The sequence below is a fragment of the Phyllopteryx taeniolatus genome, chromosome 6 (assembly GCF_024500385.1).
Source record: "Phyllopteryx taeniolatus isolate TA_2022b chromosome 6, UOR_Ptae_1.2, whole genome shotgun sequence".
Lineage (NCBI taxonomy): Eukaryota > Metazoa > Chordata > Actinopteri > Syngnathiformes > Syngnathidae > Phyllopteryx > Phyllopteryx taeniolatus.
In genome coordinates, this window is record NC_084507.1 from 27,315,016 (window position 1) to 27,340,699 (window position 25,684).

General features: G+C 41.4%; 3 protein-coding genes across 8 annotated transcripts; all 3 read left to right on the plus strand.

The window, feature by feature from the left end:
- The first annotated feature begins 108 nt into the window (after positions 1-108).
- Positions 109-2,732, plus strand: LOC133479794 (trophoblast glycoprotein-like). The gene is made up of 2 exons (XM_061777201.1): positions 109-1,036; positions 1,162-2,732. Exons 1-2 carry the CDS (start codon positions 777-779, stop codon positions 2,135-2,137), a joined length of 1,236 nt encoding a protein of 411 aa, XP_061633185.1. The 5' UTR covers positions 109-776; the 3' UTR covers positions 2,138-2,732.
- Positions 2,733-3,127: 395 nt separating this feature from the next.
- Positions 3,128-15,536, plus strand: kdf1a (keratinocyte differentiation factor 1a). Of its 6 annotated transcripts, XR_009789206.1 has the most exons (7): positions 3,128-3,458; positions 3,986-5,040; positions 6,452-6,526; positions 12,269-12,340; positions 14,250-14,414; positions 14,816-14,914; positions 15,284-15,536. XR_009789206.1 is itself a non-coding variant. In XM_061777893.1 (6 exons), exons 2-6 carry the CDS (start codon positions 4,008-4,010, stop codon positions 14,851-14,853), a joined length of 1,383 nt encoding a protein of 460 aa, XP_061633877.1. In that variant the 5' UTR covers positions 3,128-3,458; positions 3,986-4,007; the 3' UTR covers positions 14,854-15,222. The 6 variants fall into 6 exon arrangements, 5 of the variants coding, with proteins under 5 accessions (XP_061633877.1, XP_061633876.1, XP_061633879.1 ...); XM_061777893.1 differs by lacking the exon at positions 15,284-15,536 and having other exon boundaries at positions 14,816-15,222; XM_061777892.1 differs by lacking the exons at positions 14,816-14,914; positions 15,284-15,536 and having other exon boundaries at positions 14,250-14,662.
- Positions 15,537-18,962: 3,426 nt separating this feature from the next.
- gpatch3 (G patch domain containing 3) lies at positions 18,963-25,455 on the plus strand. The gene is made up of 7 exons (XM_061777890.1): positions 18,963-21,749; positions 22,923-23,380; positions 23,703-23,877; positions 24,608-24,667; positions 24,780-24,901; positions 24,983-25,110; positions 25,194-25,455. The coding sequence occupies exons 1-7, from the start codon at positions 21,323-21,325 to the stop codon at positions 25,375-25,377; spliced, it is 1,554 nt and encodes a 517-aa protein (XP_061633874.1). The 5' UTR covers positions 18,963-21,322; the 3' UTR covers positions 25,378-25,455.
- Positions 25,456-25,684: the final 229 nt, after the last annotated feature.

The following is a 25,684-nucleotide window of genomic DNA, read 5'->3' on the forward strand; positions in this document are numbered from 1 at the left end:
TCTTTTTTTTTTTTTCTTCATCATATGTGTAAAGTTGAATGTTGTCAAGCTTAACATTTCCACTCTGTAACAGTGCAATATATTTCAGGAATTTGAAATATATTTGTTAAACAGTACACAGCTTGCTCACTGAATCATGTGGCTGAGTTGAAGGTCCACCTTGTGCTCATTAATTAAATGCTAATATTAGCAACAACAACAAAAATGTCCACACTGTCATTGTTCACCCTGTAAGCAAGCTCATGTATTTTGCTGTTTGTATGTACATTGTCTGCTTGCAGTTAATTTATTTTTTGAAGTGGGAGCTAACAGAATAATATCTACTTATTTGAATGAATATACAATTCCAAAACTTTTTAAAGGCACCTTATAGTGATATTGACTCTATTACGATGCATTTTTGTGGTGAATACATTTGTACAGAACAATGTTTTGTATTGTCTTGTGAGCCATGTATCAACTGTCTCTCTTGCCTCATAGGGGTATAGTGGAGGTCACAGCCAGCAGATGCTCTGATTGTCCACTGTACCTTTAAGGGAACTACACACTTTTTTTTTTCATACAGCAGATTCAGCGCTACAAGAACTGCCATCAATTTACAAGACCCTTTATTCCCAGTACAGCAGATGAGGAGGGACAATTGCTATGGCGCTTTTTTTAAATGTTTATTTTTTATTTTTGCATTTGTGAGATCCGCTGCATGAAAATATAGACTTGTGGTTTTATTTATTCTAGTCTGTCTTTTTCTGTAGTTGTTGACTGGGTACTGTTTAGCAATGTGTATTTCTGCAGCCTGGGTGCTTTTGGGATTACTTTTTTGTGCCCAGTCCCAGTGCTCGGAGTGTCCCAGTGGCTGCGAGTGTTTTGCTGTCACACGCACAGTGAAATGCGTCTCTAAGGATCTCCTGATGGTGCCGCAAATTATTCCAGGATACGCAAAGACTGTCATCATCACGGGGAATACTATTCACAAGATTGGACCTGATTCTTTTACAGAGCTGGAGAATGTTTCCAATGTGATTTTAAGCAATAATGGGTGAGAATGCACCATATTCATTCATATTCAGCTTTCAAGCTGTGTAAATGTAGGAAAAAAACATTTTGTTTGTGTTTATGATGATAATGCATGACAATGGTTAACCAGGGAAGTTGTCCCCACAGGATGACAGAGATGGCATCCCACAGCTTCTCCGCACTCATCAACCTGTGCTTCCTGGACCTCAGTGGCAACCAGCTGTCAATCATCCATCCAGAAGCTCTAAGCATCGCCGGCAGTCCTCTGCAGGAGCTCAACCTGAGCCGCTCGCTCTACAACTTCACCGCCCTGACAGACCTCACCACGGCTCTGCGCTGGGGGGACCTCCGGGGGCTCCTCCGTCTGGACCTCTCCGGGAATCACCTCGCTCGGCTTCCCCCGGGGATGTTCTCCCACCTGCTCAGTCTGCAGCAGCTCTTCCTTAGGAACAACTCTATGGTGGCAGTCTACAGCGGAACCTTCTCCGGCATGAACAACTTGGAGGTGCTCGACTTGACGCACAATGCCTTCAGGACATTCGGGGCTGATGATCTCATAGAGCTGGAGAAGCTCGGGAACATCCGAATCCTTCTGGGTAACAATCCGTACTCCTGCTCCTGTGACATCCAGAGTTTTGTGGCTTGGTTGAATGATTCGCGAGTTCAGGTAGATGTGGATTCTGTGAGGTGCGCCTCGCCAAAGCGGGTAATCAACACCCGGCTCCGAGGGCTTAGGTTGAGGGCCATCGGATGCATTGGTCCCAACCCACCAGAGATTACTGACCTTAGCTTACAGACGTCCTATGTCTTCCTCGGGCTCGTGCTGGGCTTTGTGGGCATGGTCTTCCTCTTCGTGCTCTACCTGAATCGCAAAGGCATGAAGAGGTGGATTATGGAAATGAGAGACGCGTGCCATGACGTCATGGAGGGGTATCACTATCGATACGAGATTGACTCAGACCCTCGCTTGGGGCACATCTCGGCTCCAAACGGCATCGGCAGGGCACGTCAGCATTTGGGAGTATCTCTGTCGCAGCAACCACCAAATGACACTTGTCTCGTTACTGCAGAATCACAGGTCAAACCTCTCAAATGTTCTTCTGAAGCTAGAAATGTCTTGTAGATTTGACTAGTTTACTCCCACTAGGTTTACAGTTTGTCTCTGTCTCTGAGCTTCTGCATGTCCTGCAGCTGAACGTAAGAAATAAACCCAACCCTTAAAGTGCCTTCGTGCGTGGATGGTACTGACTGGAACATTTTTTTTTTTTTTTTTTTTTTTTTTAGGTGTAGTTACCTGACATTTTTATAGAAAAATAGTGCATAGGATTGTCAAACATGCAAAAATAAGTTTGCTTACATGTATATTTGTGTTTTTATTCATTTGTTGTGACTTAAAACACTACTTCACTGTGTTGCCTGGCCTATCTGATTATATAATTATCTTTGTAAAGGCCACATTTCTGATACAGTTCTTGTATGGTAGCACATTATCTAGGTCTACCTAATGACTGTATATTTCCTTGCTGTCCAAAATGATCATGTATGGAATTTGCTTAGTCGAATGAGAAAGCACTCAATTTAATCAGACATCCTGATTGTAAAGCATATTTAGAAGTTCAATTAGTTTGAAATCTGTAATTAATATGACAAAAGTTGTTTCTGAGCAACTGGCATGAAATGTGAAGTCCTCATTAAACGAACACGCTTGCTGTATTTTGCGTGTGCGTCCACGAGATTTCATGTGACTCACGTTGTACTGCAGGTGGGGGAAACGCAATTGTTTTTCATTGGAAGGTGAGGGTGATTAAGTGCTTCCATTGTGGGGGGAAAATAGGGCAGAATGAAATATCTTGTTTGGAAATAACTTGCTCGCTCGGCTGTGTGCCCCTCCATGCCAGCTGTGGGTGTATGTGTATTCTATACAGCACGAATGAGAGTCCCCTCGCTTATATACTGATGAAAATTATTATTATTATTTTTTTTTTATGAGTTCCTTTATTGTTGTTATTGGTTTGTTATTGGTGCTTTGCATCCGAGCCTAGTTGATGTCGTCTTCCGCCCTTTTTTTTTTTTTTTTTTTTTTTTTTTTGCGCATTAATACCCGCCTCTCGTGACGTCATAATTCACCTGAAGGCGGTTGAGGTAAAAGGCAGCCAGGGATTAGCCGTAGCCGCAGCTAGTGGCCAAACACCGGACGACAACAAGTGCACCCGACCGGACACAACGCCAATGAGTCCACTTCGAATTTCACGTAGAGGCGCCGCTTTTCATTTTGGTCGAGTTCGTTGTTTGGCGAGAGCAAAGTCACCTTTATCTTTTTGTATGCGGTAAATTGTAACGCTTTGTTTCGGTGTGACGCGAGAGTAGATGAACTTTTCTTTCTGCGACTTCCGTCCTTGGCTCCCCCAGCAAGTCATTTGGGCTCAACCGGTTACTCCTATGCGGTAAGTACACGTTTTGTTTGTTGCCATTTAAGAGCGAGGCGGTTGGTTGCGTTTTGGGTGTGTAACTTGTTTTCCCAATGTTCGGGCTCTCAGGGAGGGACGAAAATGAGTCCGCAAGCATTACATTCAGTCGTAGTCAAGTTCCCGTGTTACAGTTCTCATTAATGCAGTGAAGGCCCGTGTATTTGGAGAACACCACATCAGTCAATGCTACCCAAAAACGCAGTATAATAATAATTATTATTATTAGAATAATTTATAGTTCAGAATCGAGTAAAATGACAAAAAAAAACCATTGAAATAAAATACATCATTCTCATCAGAGATGCTGATTATTAACTATATTGCGTGTGGAGATCACTACATTCGTTGAAGTTTTCCTATGGCCAACCAGAGGGCAGAAAAAGCAGAGATGACCCACCGTTGCATCCCAGTTGTATTTCTGGAATGAATACCGGTTATGCAGATGGTTTTAAGTTTTGAGAGCAGGGGGTTTACTTGTGTATTGTCTTCCCCCTCTCCCCAAGCAGGTCAGGGGGGTTGTGAGCCATGCCTGGCTACAGCACTGGGGCCCCGCAGGCATCCCGCCACCACAAACATCACAGCCCCAGAGCAGACAAGTACACTCAGGCCCCAACTATATTCAGGGAGAACAAAACCAGCCACGACTCCTATAAGGATGCCTACAAACAGCATCATCACAACGACCGCTCCCGCTACTCTGAGACCAAACATGGTCGCAAAGCACCCCCGCGCAGCGGCGCCGGACGGGGCTCAGAGACTATTGGCTTCATTCCTGGCTCGGCAGACAACACGCCCACCAACAGACATGCCTGTGGCTCCTGTGCCTCCGTGGGGTGGAGCGGCTGTAAGGCCCTTATCTGCTGTGTATTGACCTGTGGATTTTACGGCAGCCGAGAGCCTTGCCTGCCCGTTAACGAGAGCTCCACAGACAATCCCCCTAAAGCAAGTATTGAATCCCACCCTCCTAATGGCATGGCTGTGACCAAATCACCCGGTGGCGGCATCTCTTTTGAGCCCAACAAGTCCACTAAATCTGTTAAATTGTTGCCCACAAGCGACAGCTTCCGCTACCCGGACGTGCGCATCGCTGGTCAGTCGGTAAGGTATCCGGTAATGGCCTCCAAGAGGACCCGAACCTCGGGCCGGGGGGAAAGCCAGCGGCCAATCAGCAACACCAGCCTGTTATCCCGTGAGGACTACGACTTGGATGACCGGAGCGACACAGGCACAGATATTGACTCGCTCATCACCAAGAAGCTGCTGGAGCTATACGCCCTGCATCAGATCGACCAGCTGGCCAAGTGCACTTCTGACTCGTCGTTCTCCCGCAAAACCAATGAGATCAGCGAGCTCATATACAGCATCGCTCAGGACTACAACCTGGAGGAGCAGGAGGCAGAGTGCAAGCTGGTGCACGGCGTCATTCGCATCAGCACCCGCAAGGGCAAGAGGAACAAGAGGCATCATTCTGCGGGACAGCGTCCTAATGGGCGCAGCGACGGCACTCTGCCGGACAGCGGCAACGAGACCATGACCAACACCTTCATGAGCAGTGACTGTAAGAATCTCATATTTTCTTCATGGCATCGTAAAATACCCATCATGACATAATGCTAGTTTTTGAACTATAACTATTTGACTACAGTTTATTGTGGAGGATTCCAGACCAACCCGCAATAGGTGAAAATCTGCCATAAAGAGAAACCAAAAAAAACAACAACTTTGTTTTATAATTTTACCCTTCCTGGTTCTTACACACTTCAAACACATTTACACTTATTACAACATACATTTTAAATGACTCCTTAGCGTCTGTTCTCATTCTCGAGCACGCGCAATTCTCCAAATAAGAGGCCAAGTGTGCTTGCGCCAATCAGTTTGTCACTCCCAGCTCCAGTTTACTGTAAAACAAAAGTGAATTAAATATTGTATATTTAGAAATCAAAATCTTCAACCAAATCATATAATTGCGTTTAACAAAATTCTGCTAGCGTAATGCTAATATATAATGTGAAACATCTTGGATAGGCTCACAGAAATTAGCATAGATGTTATGGTGATTATAACCCTTCAAACGACAAACACGGAGCAGCAACAATACACACAGGCATATTCTCTCTGATCTGAGGGAACAACAACTTTCACTGTAGGTTACCTTCTCTGCCTCTTCTTCTTCTTGCTCTTAATTAGGCCACATCTTTTCCAGTAGACCTCAGTGCTGCCTGGCATCTTGCGACACAACACGGTCCTACACTGAAGGCGCGCAACTCTAAATTCGCGCCGAAGCAGACCGCTGCTTGGATCTAGGCGTGAGCTGATGCCATGTAGTGCACTCCATCTTGCCTCAATTACTTCAATCAGTTCCACACAGCTGACAAATTCTTTATAATTGATTAATCCAGTGGTTCTAAAACTTTTTACACCAAGTACCACCTTTTAAAAAAAATACTTAGCTCCCCTAGTACCACCATCATGACCAACATTATAATACAATAACTAATAGGCCAACGTGTGTATCAAAAACGTGACACGTTTTTGATCATCATATTATTGCGGTTTGAACATTAACGCTGCACTTAAATATAAGAAAATAAGAGCTATACTTAGTAAATGATTCGATTAAAATTTACCGCACATAAAAGTTAAAACTTGTACCCAAGTAAATGTTAAAAAAACAAATAGTTCATAGATAAAATGCATATTTATTGAACTTAAAAGTTAAATACAACTGAACTGTACTTAGGCAGTGTTTCTTTCGTGTTTGAGAATCGCAGAATCAATCAATTATTAAGCCCATCACTAGTTAAAAACACAGCCGAAGCTCTTTTCTATGCTTCATCACTTCATAACCCATTAACCAGCTCTTTATGAATACGCGAGCTTCAAAATCACACACAAAGAAATACATTAACATGTGTTTTTATAAAGTTGCATTTGTCCATTTGGTTTCTTTCTGTTCCCATCAATAGTTCCAGAAGTGAAAGTGTCGGAGCAGACGCCGTCAGATGAGCTGGCGAGGAAGATGAGACAATACAGCGGGAGAAGTGAGTTCTGCAAAGCAGTCCTTTAAGACAAGGGTCCACAACCAAAAAAAGTGGCTTGGGCAGTAGATATCTGGTACAAATAATTTGTAACTTTTTAAATGTTATTTTATATACATTAATGTAGCATTGTGTTTTTTCATGCACCAGTAAGCCAAAAAAAAAAAAAACAGGCATTACACATGCTGATTTTTAATATCTTAACTGATTGATTTATTTATTTATGTATTCTTAAATGTGAGGTACCCCACATCATAGCAGGAAAAAGAATTGGCAAGTTTGTACTTACCGCTATTCTACCGTGTCGTGAAATCCAGATGACCAACACAGCACACCACACACACAATACAATATCTCCACCGACACTCGTTAATCTCCTTCTCCAAACCAGATTTATGTCACAGTACCGAAACTGACTTGTCGGGAAAAACAAAGAAGAAAAACGAGTAGTAGTAGATGGATAGTTGATAAGATATCGATGACGCGAGGCGAACTATTGACTTATCTGGGAACAGCGTTGCGGTTTCAAACTCTTCTCATTGTCATTTTAATTGTGGTAAATGACTTGTGAGACACGCTGATGCAAACACTCAACGTGTTGCTCTTCTATGAGCTTCAGGTAGCTTCCTGTGGCGCTAACGATCTGTTTCACATCCTTGGATCGGCCAGACTTGGTGTTGACCACAAACATGAGGATTTGTGACCGGAAAAATTGAACAAGCTGATCGTTTTCGATCGTCGGCCCCAACCATTTTCCGATTAGATCAGGAAGGAAAAATTCCCTCTTTGCACGGCCTCCTACACCACAAGATAATCTCTCAGGATAAAAATGCTAAAAAATGGCACACCACTGTATAGCGGGGATTTTCTGTGATAGACAAGTAGACGCGTTCCACCCAAAAATCAGTGCCGGTTGAACGTTGTAATTTTACAAACCAAGTGCAGAAATTCTTTGATATTTGAAGACACCCTGAACACTTCCTTGGTAATCTCTGCAATTGTGGTAAACGTAACTGGTTTGTGGCGCGAGGAAAGGTTGGGGACAGCTGCTGTAAGAAAGTCCAAGCTAAATGAAGCGGTCTGCGATTAGTGGTTAAACCCACATCCTCGTACACATCTTGATATGAAGCTGCAGAACCGCCCCCACAGCCACCTCTCTTTCCTGCTTCCCAGTAACGTAGCACCCAGTCACAGTGAAAACGCCGCAGTCCTGTCTTTTTCTGGGCATTTTACAATCCCCTATTTTCTCGGTCACCTTACACCCACCGATCAAGCCGCGTCCACCCCTCCAGCCGAGCGGTCACATGACACCCCCGGCGGCAGATCAAGTCCCATTAAATATATGCCAGAGGATGCCCTGTGATTTGTTGTGTCATTTTAGAGGCCAACTAGGATTTCTGAGGAATTACAGTGCAGCAGCCCTTTTTGTTGTTGTTGGTCTGCAAGGAGGCGGCGAAAAGGATGAGGTGCCATGTTACACGTCTTTTCTTTCTGCAACTTTGGCACCGCAGCCTGGGATTGTCAGCCTCCCTCGTGTATCAGATGTAAGCTTTGTAAAAACCCAATGCATAAGATAATTGTAACGTATAAAATATCACCATTAACATTTCACTTTTTTTTTTTTTTTTTTTTTATTCCTATAAAATTATTAGTTAGAAAAAAAAAAAAAAAAACCCTGACAATTAACCAAAACTAGGTTGCACAAAGAACATCACGGTCACAGGCTGGCGCTGACGTCGTCTCGTGTCTTATCTAATTGTGCCACTGTGCAAAAGTGCAGTAAGTTGTGGCATTGTACCCCTTCTCTGGGTTCTGTGGAAAAGGCACAGGCGGACAAATCTTCTGTTTGGAGTCTGATGCGGCACATTCACGAGACGTCTGTGTAAAAGAAGCTCTTGGCTCATCTTGTCTCTTCCCCTTCAGAAATGCACAACATAAAAATAGGACTGCAAATGATAGGAAGGGGCTTTTAAAGAAGACTTATTATGACTTTTTCACAGTTTAAAACCATTCCCAGGTGTTCTAATCACGTCTTTGACATGTTTTTGTCAAAATAACTTAAGCATTAAGAGAATAGTACACTTTACGCACCCTCATTTTTGTCTTGCTGAAATGAGCTCGTTTGAGAGCCGGTCTTATACAAGTGAGCGACTGGACAACCCGCCTCATATACTGCTACTGGGGAGTACGACTGTCATTACCACACGGCAACCGGTTGGCAAAAAGCTCAGTCTTGACCATAATATATTTGCTCAAATGGGAAACTAGATGTAGGCAGCACGGCGCAAGAATTGTGAGCATGTCTGCCTCACAGTCGAGAGATTCTAGGCACGAACGGATCTTGGCTCAGGCCTATTTGTGTGGCGTTTTCGTGTTCTACCCATGCTTAGGTGGGTTTCTTTTTTTTAAATTTTTTTAAATTTTTATTAATTAATTTATTTATTTATTTGCCTTCCCCCCCAGATACTACAGCTTGCTCCCACATTCCCAAAACATCCATTTTAGCTCAATTGAAGACACTGCATTACGTGAATGCGCTTGACCGCTAGCAGCCCGCCCAGGGCTGTTAAAATGGGAAATATGGCCATAAAATAAAACTGCCCAATTTAATTTTTATTTTTTTTAAACTGAGCAATAAACTCGATTCACCTATTTTATTAATTCTTCACCCAGCCCTAGTATCCTGCTTCTCATCCAAAGGCGGCTGCTATATGCTCCAGCTCCCCCCGTGACCCTCAACAGGACACGCTCTAGAAAAAGAATGGATTGATGGAAAGTACTTTAGATGTAGGCTGAAGAAGTCTTGTCTTGCCACTCTTCCCCACAGTCAGGAGATTATTTTTGCCTGGACTCCACAGCCAGTAATTCCTGTTGTTCATTTAATGCAGCTTGTAGAACTAATGTTCTTTGTCATATTGTTTTCCCCACCTACTTTTTGACAGCGGTGTGTCAGTTTTCAATTGTTTCAAAGATGAGAGAATAGCTGTGTGTCTCTTTCAGCATACTCCTCCAGCAGCGCCACGGCCTTTTCGCCCTACCTGCACGACACCGAAATGGACTCGTCAGGTGCGCCTCTCCTTGCACTGTAGTGACATGGCCGAATATTGTACATGCCCGCCTTTTATCTTCCTGCTCTCATTTACTGAATTCTGTTACACAATGCTGGCTGGCTAAGTAAAGGGAAGGAATTTGGGAAGTTTGACATCTTTCCATTGGAATTATTGAGAATTAACTGGAGATTTGGACGGAATATTTTTTTTCATGCTCTGCCTCATTTTAAAATTTTCTGTAACTCTTGTTATTATTTTCCACAGTAGCCAATGCAAAATTTCCAGTTGATTCCAGTAAAATTCCCATTCAAACTTCAAAAATGCCTGGAAATTTACTACCCTACTTGTAAGGGTAGTACATTTTTCATTTCATGTCTCATTTTTTAAATGCTGCTAATGTTATAGGTTTCGATGAATTTACCTCCCTTCGGTCAAGTTGTTTTTACGAAAGTGAGAGGATTGTTTAAATTGTTGTTTTTGTATTGTTTTTCTTTTTTTTTTTATACTATGTACCGGTATTTGTTACATATGTCAATTTGCAGTGTCATGTTTGAAAAAGATGAATGTCTACACTTCAGGCAGGTTTGGCAGTCACGGCGTTGGAATGTAGAAGATGAATGACCTGAAAGTTTATACAAGTGATTGTTCAACTTTTGTCAGGGCTTACAGGCGTTTTAAGCGCCACACTATCATGTTTTGACTAAAGGATTTAGCCATATTTCCTTGTAAATATTATTTTGAATTTACTTCATGGGTTGTTAAACCCCTTGTGACATTTGAATGCATTTATTTTTTTTTTTTTTAATTATGAAAGTGGTGAGTGCTGTTTTGGACAAAGTAAAAATCTCAATTTTATTGTCATTTCATGTTCAATAAAGATGTGTATTTGTATGTGGTTGTCTTTCTATTCTATCTGCATATGTATTAAGGTGCACATATTACTTGCAAATATTGTATACCGGATATGCTTTAGGAGATATTACATGAACAATCTAATAATATAATATAAATATTTATACAGTTTCTTCCATTTTAACTTCCCGGATGCTGTTGTCTTTAAAGTTCATGTTTGGCTTCCGTGGGGTGTCTAGTTGTCATTTATTAAAATTAAACCAATCCGAGAAGAACACGGTGTTAGCAGACAATTTGTAACTTTAATGTGCGCTTGGATTTCATACTGTACTACTGTCAGCGACACACAGAAGCTGCTATTGCCTCACAAGCTATATTGTTGTGTTTTTCCTCTATAATTTTATCTTGAAAAAAACTTTTTTCATTTTGATTTTTTTTTACTTTGTCTTGTGATTTTCTCTGTTGTAAATGTAATTTGTTTAAGTTCTATAAAACGTTAATTTGTTAGTATCTTATTATTTTTTTTTTTTACCCTTTTCAATTAAAATTTTATATTTTTAATTCATATATCCCAGCTGACTCGGGCAAAAAAAACGGACACCGAGTTACTTGAATGGCTCTGCTATTATCATTACTTAATACTGTATGTCGAGCGGCAGCTTTAGTTGCCATACAAAAATCAGTACATCAATAAACATCTGTAAGTTGTACAAAATGCTTCAAGGTAACATGAGTTTAAAAAGGAGTCAAACAAACCCATCAGTTAGAGCAAATACACTAGTGGTCTTCCATTAAGTTTTTTCGTACCTGTGTACAGTAGATGAATATTGTGTCATCCCAACTATTCTGTGACATGTTTTATGATAGCAAAGCTGACTGAGCAGCTTCCCTTAGTCAATGTGAAGACAGCCCTCTGGTTTGGAAGTGTACATGAAAACTTCTACATAGGTTGAAATATTCATCAACGATTCATATTTTAAAGTGTTATATACTGTATACACATAAGGGCCACATACATGAATTCTTTAATATGCCCCCACCAGAGTTCTTTAGTAGGCCTATTTGTTGTATTATTTAGCTTTTTTCTTTTTTTTCTTTCTAAAACTGGTTAATGAAACAAGGTATGGCCCATTTGTCCATTAAAAAAAACCAAAAAAAAAATAATGTAGTCATGGAACACAAAAGTTTGCCCACGCCTGGTATAAGTTATACAGTATTCCAGCAAGTTGACGGTTGTGTCCACGATTTTCCGCTCCTCGGTCTACTGTTTTTATTTTTTTAAATTGTATCACTTGCATTGTTTTGTCATCTCCCTGAGGTGACCGTGATGCGCAAGGCAGGATTTTTCCGCTCTCAGCAAAAGCAGGAACTTGTTTCGCTGGTTCTAACGAAAAGGAAATCAAATCCTAGGGGGTAGTCTTTGTTTTTTTTACAGTGAAGATGCAGTGCAGAAGTGAGGCCTGATTTTATTTGTATTTATTTCATGGGTCGGGGTGTGTGCGTGTGTTGTTTGGTTTGTCAAAAAAGTCAAACTCAAACTGATGGAGCAGGGTTAGAAATAAAAATAATCTATAATAAAAGCTTACTTGCTGCTGCTGTCTTTTATAGTGTATTAGACATTTTCGGTTTTTTTCATAGTTATAAGAAATTAAAATGCTCTTTTTGTGCTCCTTTTGTTATCATCAAATGTAAAAGCTTCAACTTGGGTATAAACGTTAACCACCCTCGCCTGAATAAAAACAAAAGTGACAAAAACAGCAACAACACTGCACTGGCGTGCAAGCCTGAATTATTTTCCCTCTGCCGAAATTTGTCATGACTTGCTTTTGTGTGTTTGTTGCAGGCGCCCTGTGCAACACTTGTTTCCTCTCAGCCCCCACCAGCACATTCCTGTTTTACCTGTATGAGGTGTCTGGTAAGAAGCTCTCTCTTTCCCAACTCTCGTTCACATGCATGCTTGCTCCATCCACAAGGCCGTGCTCGTTCCAAAATATGATGTGGCTCGCGTTTAAGTACGTGGCACTTGCGCAATCAATAATGAGTATACTATACTTCATTTTAAGTACAATATCAAGTGTGAAGGCCCTAACGTTTATCTTGTCCACGGGCAATTTCCACTTGTTTCCACTAGAGAGAGACAAATACAGTATGACCCAGCAAATGGAACAAATTGTTATTTGTTGAATGATATCCTTTAACTGAAAAGCACACAAGAAAGTCAAAACAACGTAAAAGTTAATAAATGACTTTTACATGTCCAATGTTGCATGTATATATTAAGTTATTAAATATTTAGTTGATTGGAATGCTGTAGAGATTGTGCCCGAAGATACCAGGATCTTCTAGAATGTTGCAATTTCAAAATTGGCCAAATAAAATCAGGGCTGTATAGTATAGTTAGTATAGAAAATGATGAATATCTCTTACACTTTTTTGCATCATTTTCAGTCAACAGACACCCAAAACAAATTGACGTTAAATATTTTGCTCAAGGTATTAATAATTTTGGGGCAAATATGAATATGGAAGAAAAGTTGATTTATTTCAGTAAAACTAAAAAATTGAAACTCATGAAAAGTATTAAAAAATAGAATAATGAGATATTAAATTTGGGGGTTTCCTGCACTCTAATTTGTAATCATCCAAGATTTCCAAAGAATTATGGAATATTTAATTGTGTGTGGAGTGATCGTATTAGTTTCACTATGAATTGAATGACTGGAATAAATTAACTTTTCTATGATATTCAAATTTATTGACATCCACCTGTAATTACTTGTTTTTTTATTCAAAATGTGTGTGTAAAGTTGAAATATTCTGTTCTGTAACACGTAAAAGTTGCTAACCCAATAGAATTTAACCTTTGTGGTGTCACACGACCCTGTATGGAAAAAAAAATTGCATTCTTTCATTGCTTCTCTGCAGATTATTGCAATATGTTTTTCCCAAAACAAATTGTGATTTCATTGAGCGGGGGCAGCTAGGCCGCCTGTAAGTTGCTGTCTTTGACGATGGCAGTGGGAGACGAATGTAACAGCAAAAAGCCTCACAACAAATGTAGGGATATTGAGTGGGTAATAATCCTGCATTGTAATACAAACTTCAAAACACAAAAATTGAGTTTATGTATAAAAATAGGTTTATTTGAATTGTTCTGTAGATGCAAAAAAATATATATTTACAACAGAGTTAACATTATTTCAACAAAGGGCATGACATTAAGACATCGTTTTTGTAATTGTGGACAACTAAATCTCCCCGGACATGAAACAGTTCCTGACGTTTGCTTCCATTGAAGAAAATGTGCAATGCACATTTGCATTTTAAGTGGAAAAGATTTGGTTGAGTCTGTTTGACGGAGGCGTTCTCTACCTGTAGAAGAGCATGTCCACCAGTAGCTCCAGCAGGTCAGCTTGGCCAATTACAGGCCGGAATAAGAGCTCGATGACGAGGCTGGGCGTAATGCTCTGCAGCATGGACGCCGTGAGCAGGATGCGTGCGAAACGCTCCTGCCGCATGGGGTGAAGTAGCTGGACCACCTCGCTCAAGGCGTGCTGGGCCTCTTGTTGCAAGCCCTCGATGAACAGAGATGCCTGTAGATCTGGGATGTCTGTTGGATGCAAAGACATTCAGTGGCTGGTTTTCAAGACATAGTAAAGCAAGCGCGCAATGTATCTGGTTTGCACACATACCTGGGTTAAATATCGTCGTCCCTTTAAGGTACGCATACTCCTTTGGACTCAAATCTAAGCTCCAGAACTTTTTGAGGCAGGATTTGAGTTTGCTGACGCCCGCCATGGTGGGCTGCTCCCTCTCCATCTCAGTTCCCCCATCACGCCGCAGAAGAATCTTCTTCAGCATGCTGTCGGCCGGGACGTCGGCCACCTCAAAGTCCACGTGCTCCTGCGCCAGGCCCAGGATGAAGAGGGGCGCCCAACAGTTTTTGAGGAGCATGAACTGGTCATTGGGCAGAAGCTGCTTGAAAGCCGGTAAGTTCTTTATGAAATGGACGGTTTTGACTAGAACCGCTGAGGCTTCCTTGCAAATTTCAGACGGCCTTTTCAAGCACACCGTTCGCCGAAGCTCACAGTTGCATCGGTGAGGTATTGAATTAGAGTTGTTCGGACTTGGGCTGCTGCTACCCAGTTGGCTGAGAATGTTGAAGAGGATAGGATTTAACAGTCTGTCGCTACTGCACTGACATCGGTTATCCATGACGGAGAGGCTCTTCTGGAGTGATGCACTCCCGCCTCCACCGCGTCTGTATTTATAAGGCCACCCAAGTGGACCTTGACTTGTCAATACTCGCGCCGTGAAAAAACACCCATGTGCTCTGCCAGGTGACTGGTGGTATAACCCCGGGAAAACTGATAAGCTTTTCTCAATGAAGGAGCTGGTGGAGTAACGTCTGGATATCAAGAGGGCTAGGCCTTATCTTCAGGCCCGTGTCATTAACCCAGGCCGTACCAAGCTACCAAGGACTCTGAAGGTAATCCGGCCCAGCTCTGATGGGTCCCCACATACTGCCAGCTCATACTTGGCTGGAGCTGAAAAGGCCAACGCCGGGCAATGGGGCATTGACCTCGAAGTTAAGTACTCAGGATGATGTCATTGGCACATTTTTGTAATAGTTGAAGCAAAACCTATGACACTTACAAACCTACCGTCTTTGCCAATTTTGTTTGATTTTAAATCTCAAACTTATTTCAGCATTCATAGTCTTTGTGAAATGTGAGTGCCGTGAGATTTTTCTAATGTAAAATAGGTCACTTGGCTTAATAAAGGTTGGGAAACACTGCCGTAGATCAGTGTTGTACCAGGATAATCGGAATTGACACACTATGGATGTGTTCACCAGTGGTTCCTAAACTGTAGGGGTGATGGGGAGCTGCTGACCTCGACTCGGGACATTGTGAGTCTGTGGGGAGAAGACCTCCTCAATTCGACCGACCCACCTTCACAGGATGAAGAAGGGTCTGGGGACTGTGAAGTGGGGTTTCCTATCTCTGCGGTCTAGGTCGCCGATGTGGTTAAAAAGCTCCTCGGTAGCAGGGGCCAGGGGGTGGATGAGATCTACCTGGAGTAAAAAAAAAAAAAAAAGGCTCTGTTGTGGGGCTTCGTGGTTGACACGTCATTGGAAGTGCCTCTGGATTGGCTGACAGGTATTTTTGTCCACCTTTTGAAGAAGGGGGACCGGAGCTGGACAAAGGGGCTGGGGAGAGCCAACTCTGGGCGTCCTTGATTCAACTGCTACCTCTGCGGCCCGACTCGGTCGGATAAGCGGGGAAAAATGGATGGATGGATGGAGGGAGGGAGGGAGGGATGTTTCACACTATTGCAACACTTTTCTTTCTCTTTATTCCTGTTTACAGTCTTACAAATTACAACAGGTAAAACAAGTTTCTTTATTTGAAAATGTAATGTAATTCAAAGTTTGAGTAGCAACGCTTTTGGAATCAAGTTCAGTTCGTGTAGTTAATAAGTGTACTGCAAAGGCCAAATAACATCCACCTAATATTTATTTTACTTCGTTATCCTCATCGATCATTCCTCCAAAGAAATCTTGTCCTAATCTTGAGTAATCAGGCTTCGACAATCGAATTTGAAATAGTATGTGTCCACACACACTAATGCTACAAGTACATAATAAAAGGCTATCCCTTGAAATGTGAAAAACACACAACGTTGTCTCATGTGTTCCTTGAAATGCCCTACAATACACTCTGCAGTCATCAGGCTTGATGAAGCATGCTGACCATTGTAAATGCTTGTGATAAGACTTGTTTATAGAGGTTCGGAGCAGGCAGAGACCGACACGGAGGACAGACGCTTATCTGCTGCGTGACTAAGTTTAAATAAAAATGTCCTTCGCTCTAAAAGTGGAGCAACTGCTAAAATCATTGTAAATAAGGAAGCGAATATATTCATGCGAGAAGAGGCATTATGCAATGACTGCCACTGAATGCCCAAGTAATACCTTCATTAAGTTACTCCAAACAAGAAGCAAGGCACCAATAATACAGTCAAATATATGACTATTAATGGACAGTATTTCATTTTTTAGAGGAGTCACGGGGTTTCCCAATTTTCTCGGGTCAATGAACGCTTGTGAGTGCACGCTGATGCGAACGCCATATCTAGTAGCTGACACTTGACCTTGGCCTACTGTTGTAACGAAGGGTCGTTTGCTTGACTCCAACCTCTACAGGTCAGTAAGGCAAAGGGGAATCATTATCTCCCAGCAGAGACATTACTCCACTGGAGAGGTATAAAAAAAAAAAAAAAATCACATTCTCTTGTTAACGACATTCGATGAAGGCAAATGCTTTTTTTTTTTTTTTAGTCAACAAATAGTATTGGCGTTGCAGTGCTATAACCCTTTAAGCAACTGATTTTCAAACAAATACCTTACTTTGAGCAACACAAGTAGACTTACAGGTCCTTTGTGAAACATGACTAATATTACTTATATATACTACAATACTACTACAATCATCCATCCATCCATTTTCTACACTGCTTATCCTCACTTGGGTCGCGGCCGTGCTGAAGCCAAGCCCAGCTAACTGCGGGCAGGAGGCGGGGTACAAACACTCTGAACCGGTCGACAGCCAATCGCAGGTCACATTTAAACAAACAACCATTCACGCTCACGTTCACACCAATGGACAATTTAGAATCTTCAATTAACCTACCATGCATGTTTTTGGGATGTGGGAGGAAACCGGAGTACCCGAAGATAACCCACGCAGGCACGGGGAGAACGTGCAAACTTCACACAGGCGATATTACAGCTTTGTGATCAGTTGTGAAACTCGGAGTCTCTATTACCTCTTAGCCCTTTCACTTCCCATTTGAACAGGGCTGTGTACATTTTTATATCCCTTCACCTCTTTTTGTAATAGTTGTATTAATGACTGTGCTGAAACAAATACATAACCCAAGTCTATTCTACCAAACCCACGACTTTGGAAGAACTTGAAGGGTGAAGACGAGAAGTTATGTCTTCCATCCCACGAGAGCTCCTTGTGAAATCAGTTAATGCGGTTCCCAGGCGGCTTGAGAAACTAACCAGCTAAAGCTGGCGAACCATATCGAATTTGAAATAAAACTCCATGCAATACACTTTCTTCTCATGTTCATTTCTTGTAATAATTATAGTTCAGAAATAAATTACAAGTACTTAAAAATAGGGAGTTACTTCTCAATCACACTGGTATATATAAAGTACAACCACAACCAAAGAGAAGCAGACAGACTTGTCTGTATTATACAGCCCGCAGGTGGCCAAGGTGCACACACCGGAAGGAACAGTATAATGTCCATTGAATTACAGCATAAAATGTGACAAAAATAGTTTAATTATTTACATTGTTTTTAATTATGTCATTACTGTATGCTTTTCTAAAGTACAATATTATAGAGTGCTATTTTTCTTATTAAAAACATTTGGCGGGGGCTTCCATTTTAATGGTATTTTCATTTATTTCAATGGCGGAGGATGATTTCAGATATGAGTCTTTTGAGTTATGAGTGTGGTCACGGAACCAATTAAACTCATACCTCAAGGCACCACTGTATGATTAAAGTTAATTATAGTATATTACAGTATCTCAATAAATTTGAATATTAGCTAAATAAGACAACCAAAATGATTTTTTTAATGTAGAAATTAGGTAGTAATTGGCCTTCTAAAGAGTATCTCCTAAATATTTTCCTATGTAGTTAATGAATATGCATAATATATGAGTTTTCCTTTTAGAATTGAACTACTGAAATAAAAGAACTTTTCTACGATATTCCAATTTATTGAGATGCCCCTGCATAAGGATAAGTTCTTAATCGATATCGTATATTTTTCTGGAAGCGGTTCTCCTGAACTAAACTAACTAAACTCTTTTTAAATCTTCATTTTCAGTGTTATCACACACTATTAAATCCTTTTTGTGTCTACAAAAGAGACACCTACAGTATGAGGTAGGATCCAAATCTAAATCATCAAATTCATTTCTTGTTATTGTATTGGTGTGGATTCCCATTATTTCTGTGTGTGTGCGTGATAGCTGGATTCGCAAAAAAAAAAATCACTTAAGCATTTTTTACAAATATTTTCGGCATGTTTAATGGCTAGGTTTGGACTTCTAGAAGGTATGGTGGTTGTGACTAATGCACAATAGGAGTGTAATCCGGTGTAAATCGTTTGTAGTGATGTCAGGGTCCAGACACATGAGTACAGTTTTACTGCCTATTACTATCCAAACAAACAGATAAACGTTAAGGTGAAGGCCAATCACAGAGTTAGCCTCTGGGTTAATGAACTCTGGTAGAAGACATTTCTTGGTCATCTTTTTGAAAGACAGGGACAAAACGTAAATAACAAAAAAAATTCATTTAAAATTAATTTGCCACAAAATGTTATCTTATATATGGTATTGTTTTTAAATGTAAATTTAACATTTCCAAAATGTACATTTTCACCAGACCTTCCCCTCACCCCCACCCCCCCAAAAAAATTGCAACTCAAAGTATAATGTTGTGCAATTAAAAAAGACATCGGCAATAATAAGCATATTGTTAAATTTGCATTTTGCTGACTGCGTCATTCTAAACAGAGAATTACCTTACAAAATGGAAAGGTTGTAATGTGCGTTTTTCTCTTTTACTGTTATGCATGTGTTACATTTCTGCCGCAGGTTTAAAACCGAATCAAAGAAGGACTATAGCGTTCCTTGTGTGGGAAAAAAAACAACAAAGGAGCATTCGGCAGTGTACACATGTACTGATAGTTGACATCTTTAACGTTTTTTTAAAACGTCAGAGACCTCACACATGACAAGGAAAACCGCATATCACACACAAATTCATATCGCCACCCCCAAACATGATGTACAGTATGTAGTAGTAGTCGTGCTCGTTGTAACAGAAGAGGAAATTGAAGAAGTTAGGCTAACTGTAAGCTCATCTGGTACAGTAAACCACAGTTGCAAACTATTTGCCTTGCTATTTTTATAATTGTGAATGACATGTAAGACACTTTACACTTTAAAATCTAACATTTCCGACTGTCGGCCCCGACTGTTTTCTGAGCTGATTGGGGACACCACGGGATAATCGCATAGGCTAATATTTCAGACATCCGACAATCAGGCCTTTGCTGACTTTGATTGGAAAAAGGGGAAATCCTCCAATTCGGTCCATGTGGGCCCTGCTTTAGACACAATGCAAAATATAATATTGTACAAAGGCATTTACAAAATTACAATAATAAGCACATTATTAAATCATTATCTTGCTGACCGTGTCACTCAAAACAGAGTGTCATCTATACAAAGGCAACATTTTTTATGCAGCTCAGAGCCGCCGCTATTAGGGAGAGTCGTCAATCCTGCCATGTCATTGCAATGTCGATGGGGATTCCAGTTGTGTCACTGAGATATGGCTCAATATCAGCCAGCTCTTGGGGGTCTCCTACTAGCCAACAGCCAGGAAGAGCTATTAAGGGGCCCTATATGGGGGATTCCTGACACGTTGTCATTGCAGTCTCTAAAGTAGTGCCGTTGTTTTGTCATTGAAATGCCATCAGCCGTTTCTTGGGACCCTAGGCAATTGCTTATGTTCCCTGTCATGTTAGGGTCAATTGAAAACTCAAAATTGTCCATAGGTGTGATATGAGGGTGAATGTTTTCTTTTTTTTTGTGAATGGTTGTTTGTCTATACAGTATCTGCTCTGTGATTGACTGGCAGCCAGTCCACAGTGTACCCCCCCCACCCCAAGTCGCACACCCACAACCCTAATGAGGACAAGCGGTATAGAAAATGGAATGGATGGATATTTCATTTCGAAAGAATGTTTAAAAGTGTATCAATAAAGGACTTTGGCCTCCATTGTGAGAAAAATACTACCTAGATGGGTCACAGTAAAAAGAAAAAATTAGAATGAAGTTGTATTTCTTCAAGGAAAAAGCCCCAATTGGAATACTACTCTGGATACTAATATTAAATATTAATACTGTACTCGGCGGCACGGTGAGCGACTGGTTAGCGCGTCTGCCTCACAGTTCTGAGGACCGTTCAATCCCCGGCCACGCCTGTGTGGAGTTTGCATGTTCTCCCCGTGCCTGCGTGGGTTTTCTCTGGGCACTCCGGTTTCCTCCCACATCCCAAAAACATGCATGGTAGGTTAATTGACAACTCTAAATTGCCCGTAGGTGTGAATGTGAGTGCCAATGGTTGTTTGTTTGTATGTACCCTGCGATTGGCTGGCAACCAGTTCAGGGTGTGCCCCGCCTCCTGCCCAATGGGATAGGCTCCAGCACGCCCGCGAACCTAGTGAGGAGAAGCGGCTCAGAAAATGGATGGATGGATACTGTACTCACATATTCCACGACAGTGTTGACTTTTACTTAGCGTCTCTCACACGCAATTAGAAACTAAAGGGCTCAAGCCTTGGAATCTGTTGCCCCCAAATTGTTGAATACACTTCGTTTTGCGCTAATACAATATGTGTGTGTGTGTGTAAAAATACATTAATTTTTTACTGGCCTGTATTCGAGACGGGCCTTTTTGCGTCATCATATCCGGTTATGGTGCCTACAGCGGAAGTGTCGTAATTTTGTCATTGAATTAAAAAAATATTGACGACGGAAAACATGGCGGCCTCTCCAGGAGTATACTTAGTTATCAGCAACATTCGCAATTAAACGAAATTAAAAATTAAGGTCTCAAGCCTCGGAATCTGTTGCCCCTAAATTGTCGATTACGCTTAGCTTTGAGCTAATGCAATATATAATGTAAAAATACAATTCTTTTTGAATGGCCTGTATTCGAGACATGCTTCGTCATATCCGGTTACGGGTACCTAACAGCGGAAGTGTCGTAATTTTGTAATTGAAAAAAAATGTTGACGACGGAAAACATGGCGGCCTCTCCAGGCGCCTACTTAGTTATCAGCAACATTCCCGTCGCTTTCCACTCGGCGGATCTCCGGAATTATTTCAGTCAGTTCATAGAGAGCGGCGGCTTCGTTTGTTTTCATTACCGCCACCGGCCAGAGGTACACCGGGAGCCTCTATCGTGCGGGGACAGCGAGGAGGACGCTGACAAGTCGTCCGGTAGCGACCGAGCAGCACCGGCAGCGGCTGATGACAACTGCAGCAAAAAGACCAAGCAGGCGGCTAAAACTTGCTGTTGTGTCGTGTCCGTCCACGACAAGCACGCCGACAGGTTCGTCAGGATGTACGCAGGGAACCACTGGATCGACTCCAAGGGCAACTGGTTAACCAGGAGATGTATCATTAAAAGAGTGAAGGTTTCACAACACAATGGTGAGTACAGTAGATACTACGTACATACATACTTACTACATCAAAAGCAATATTGACTGCGATCAAATGGGAACAAACTTGAGAAACTGTTAAAAGTGAAAACTGAACAAATCATCTGGTTCTTATGTATGTATGCTTTCAATTTATTGTACTGATTAGAATCATTTAAGGGAAAATCAAGTTGATATCTTCATAATAATGATAATACATTAGATTTAGATACTGCCTTTCAAGGGATCCAAAGAATGTTTAGTACGAAAACACAAAATGTTGGGGTCACATAAATGTCCTTATTTTTGAAAGAAATGCACTGTTTCTGCTGTTTTACCACATTATCAATGCTACTCCAGACAATTTCTGATTAATTTGATGTTATCTTTAGAGGTGCAACAATTAATTGTCAACAAATCAATGATCAAATTTAATCAATAACGATGTTTGCTACTCGATTGTTTCGAGCCTTTGTGTACCCTAAAATTGTCAATCCTCAGATTTTCAGCCTCTCAAGACTAAATTTTAATAATTATACTTATTATATTATCAAACATCTTGTAATTTGGAAAAATATCACCACTTTTTCCAGCTTTCTGACAGATGTGGGCAAAATCAGTAACTGAGTCATACTCAATTTATGCTTGTGCATTTTCTGCACTGTCAATTTGAAGTAATGTCCTGTTTTTGAATAAAGGGACATTTTAAGTTTGTATATCCAATTTATCGATTAATCGAAGAAGAAGAAAATAATCGACCGATTAATCGATTATTAAAATAATCGTTAGTTGCAGCCCTAGTTATCGTCATTGAAAAATTAACAGTGCTTTTCTTTGCTAAATAAGGACATTTCTTTGTGACCCCCAAACCTTGGAATGTTTGAGTCACTGTAACATTCGTGTACCACTATAAGGAGCCCACATACCACTATTGGTACTCCTACCACACAAATGTGGTCGTCAAAGAATTACAAATGGTCCTCAGTATGATGCAGTGCAGTACTAAACCACACTAGTGCAAACTGTACACACTAAAAACTACCACAGTAATGAAGATATTGTTTCATTAATACATCTCGCACAGCGTTAATCAAAACTGAGCATTTTTTTCATATGCAAAAACATTTTTTGGGGGGTACCGCGCTTAAATTGGATCCCCTGACTAGCCTTTTTTTTCTTCCAGATGACAAGCAGTTCCCTTATAAGACGAGGTTTGAGCAGCGACACCGGGTGTCCGCAACCGAACACTTCACCCTCTCCGACCTCAAGACCTTATCTGAACTCAATCCACCCGCTGTGATGCAGAATGGCAACGTGGGCACGTCGGTCAAAGTCTTCCTGCAGCTCATCCAGTCGTGCCGCCTGCCTCCCCGCCTCATCCGCAAATTGGGCCTCACGTTCCCCAAGACCGGCTCCAACCGTCGCTACGGCAACGTGCCTTTCCAGTACCAAGACACTTGCACGCTACCGGCCACAGAAGAAACTGTTTTGACAGCTGCTGGCCATGAGATATCGGGACCGGGCGCTTTGGCCGCTCGAACGTCAGCGCGGAGGTGGCACGATGACCCCTGCGAGACAGCAGAGACTGATGAGCCGCACACAGAAGAAGAGGAGGAGGATGTGCAGTCAAATGCTGATGATGTAGGTTTCAGAGTCAGTATTTATCTTGTGTTCTATATTTTAAATACATCTCTCTTCTGTTAATCCTTCCTGCAAGTACATTTAAACCTCCAAAGTCTGTTTCATCCAGATGCATGTTTTACAGCAATACAAATCATTTCAAATTCCATTTAACCTGTTGAGACGCTTATATCTCATATCTAGTTTCATCTGATGTGAATGAAAAAGGCTAACTTCATCTTCATGGAGGGTCAAAAATTGTACTGTGTAACGAAACGTATTATCCTGAGCTCCTCCAGATTGCAGTCCCACTGTATTTGCCACTAATCTCTCTTGGTTGCAGGATGAAGACTGCTGCGAGGAGTGGGAGCGTCATGAAGCATTGCATGATGATGTGACGAGCCAAGAGCGAAGCAAAGAAAGGCTATTTGAAGAAGAAATTGAGTTGAAGTGGGAAAAGGGCGGCTCGGGCTTGGTGTTCTACACTGATGCCCAGTACTGGCAGGAAGAAGAAGGAGGTAAGCACGCAACAGTGATTATACTGGTTGTATATAAAGTGGTACCTCCGATTTACGAGTGAGCCAGCCTATGGGTTTTTGTACATACGAATCGATTCTTTTGCTTTGGGTTGCGGGCAAACGTTTTTAGTTTCGAGCGCTTAGATTTTGGCAGCGAACTTCACAACAAGCTGCCAGGTCGGCGTTGCAAATGAGAATCTGCTCTCAAGTGCCTAACCTGGATAAATAAAAGTTAAATAACTAGATAAGCGGCACGGTGGCCGACTGGTTAGCACATCCGCCTCACAGTTCTGTTTTCTAGTGAACAATTCTTAAAAAAAATATGCTAACTTCAAGTTGTTTATTGCCACTCCCAGTTAAAGTTTGAGGTCAAACTAAGTAAACCTAAAAAAAGAGAATTACACATTGTGTATTTAACCTAACGTTGCCCTACAAAAGTCCACTAGCCGCATGATGTCACATAATGGGAGACACCATAGATGGGCTAACGGCGCTAGCATTGATATTGCGATAGTTTTAAACCACATATATTTGAACACAAACGGTAGCAACACATGCAGACTGACATTATAACTATATTCACAGGCATAGTTTCTTTATCCTCTGCAAAAACGACATATTGCTGCAGCTTGTGACAGTCTTGTGTTTGAACTGAAGTTACCACAGGACATGAAGTTGTTTGTACAGGTAAAAAGACCACTTTTGTCTCGTTTTGTGAACCTTTTTTCAGATTTTGATGAGCAAACAGCAGATGATTGGGATGTTGACATGAGCATCTACTATGATAAAGGTATTTCGATTTGCCTAACTTAAATTCTTTATAACCGTGGTCATGCGAGGAATCTCAGGATTTATTTGACGTCTTGACATCATTTCTTAAACCGGTCTCCTTTTATTTACAGACGGCGGTGACATGGACGCCCGGGACTACGTCCAAATGCGACTGGAGAAAAGGCTTAGGGATGGTCTTGAAGATGGATCAGGACACAATCAGGCCATTGGCAGTTTCGAGAGGTTCACAAAGGTCTGAAATGTATCCACAATATAAACACAGTGGTGTGTAGTGGAATTTTGCACCTTTTACTGATTTATATTCTTCGTTAAGGGCTTTGGCCGCCGCGTAATGGAGAAGCAGGGCTGGAAGGACGGTGAAGGGTTGGGGAGCAGTCAAGCTGGGATGCCTGACGCGCTGGAGAATGAAGGCAAACATCCACACTGCAAACGGGGGTTTGGGTAAGTTTCAAAATAAAAAATTAACGTTTTTCTTGTTTGCGAATCAATGTGTACCGCAATGTGATAAACTGCCTATTTTGCAGATATCATGGTGAAAAGCTACTCTTGCATCCTGGTAAAAAGGCCAGAAAAGACTTCCATATAACTACAATCTATGATCAACCCAAAGACATTGATAAAGGTGACTCTTTGCTCAGACGCCAAACAAACACCAGCATGAAGTACAGAGGGTGGCAGCCAGGTGGCAGCGTTGGGCCACGAAGATGATTAATACTGTTTATTTTTTTTAGTTCATGTTAAAATATTGTTTTCCCTACCTCACTTAATTAAATTTGAGTACCCTCACCCTTGTTTTCCTGTGTTGTTGTATGTCATTATTATTGATATTTTACATGTTTATTTTTTTTAAAACAGGCATTACACAATCACACAAGCACAAGGGATTTTACAGTCTAAGGAAAGATGGCAGACCTTTGGCAGGTCTCCGAGCAGTTTTAGGCGAACTATTGTAGTGCCTTGCTTGGGGGCACTTTGAAATAAAACATTGCTCAGTAGACTGTAATAGATCTTTAAT

Coding starts and splice junctions, on each gene's coding strand:
- LOC133479794 (XM_061777201.1), top strand. CDS start 777: ATGTGTATTTCTGCAGCCTGGGTGCTTTTGGGATTACTTTTTTGTGCC. Junction 1,037..1,161: donor GTGATTTTAAGCAATAATGG/GTGAGAATGCAC, acceptor TTGTCCCCACAG/GATGACAGAGATGGCATCCC.
- kdf1a (XM_061777892.1), top strand. CDS start 4,008: ATGCCTGGCTACAGCACTGGGGCCCCGCAGGCATCCCGCCACCACAAA. Junction 5,041..6,451: donor CACCTTCATGAGCAGTGACT/GTAAGAATCTCA, acceptor TCCCATCAATAG/TTCCAGAAGTGAAAGTGTCG. Junction 12,341..14,249: donor TTACCTGTATGAGGTGTCTG/GTAAGAAGCTCT, acceptor TCTCCATCTCAG/TTCCCCCATCACGCCGCAGA.
- gpatch3 (XM_061777890.1), top strand. CDS start 21,323: ATGTTGACGACGGAAAACATGGCGGCCTCTCCAGGCGCCTACTTAGTT. Junction 21,750..22,922: donor GAAGGTTTCACAACACAATG/GTGAGTACAGTA, acceptor TTTTTCTTCCAG/ATGACAAGCAGTTCCCTTAT. Junction 24,902..24,982: donor GTTTCGAGAGGTTCACAAAG/GTCTGAAATGTA, acceptor TTCTTCGTTAAG/GGCTTTGGCCGCCGCGTAAT.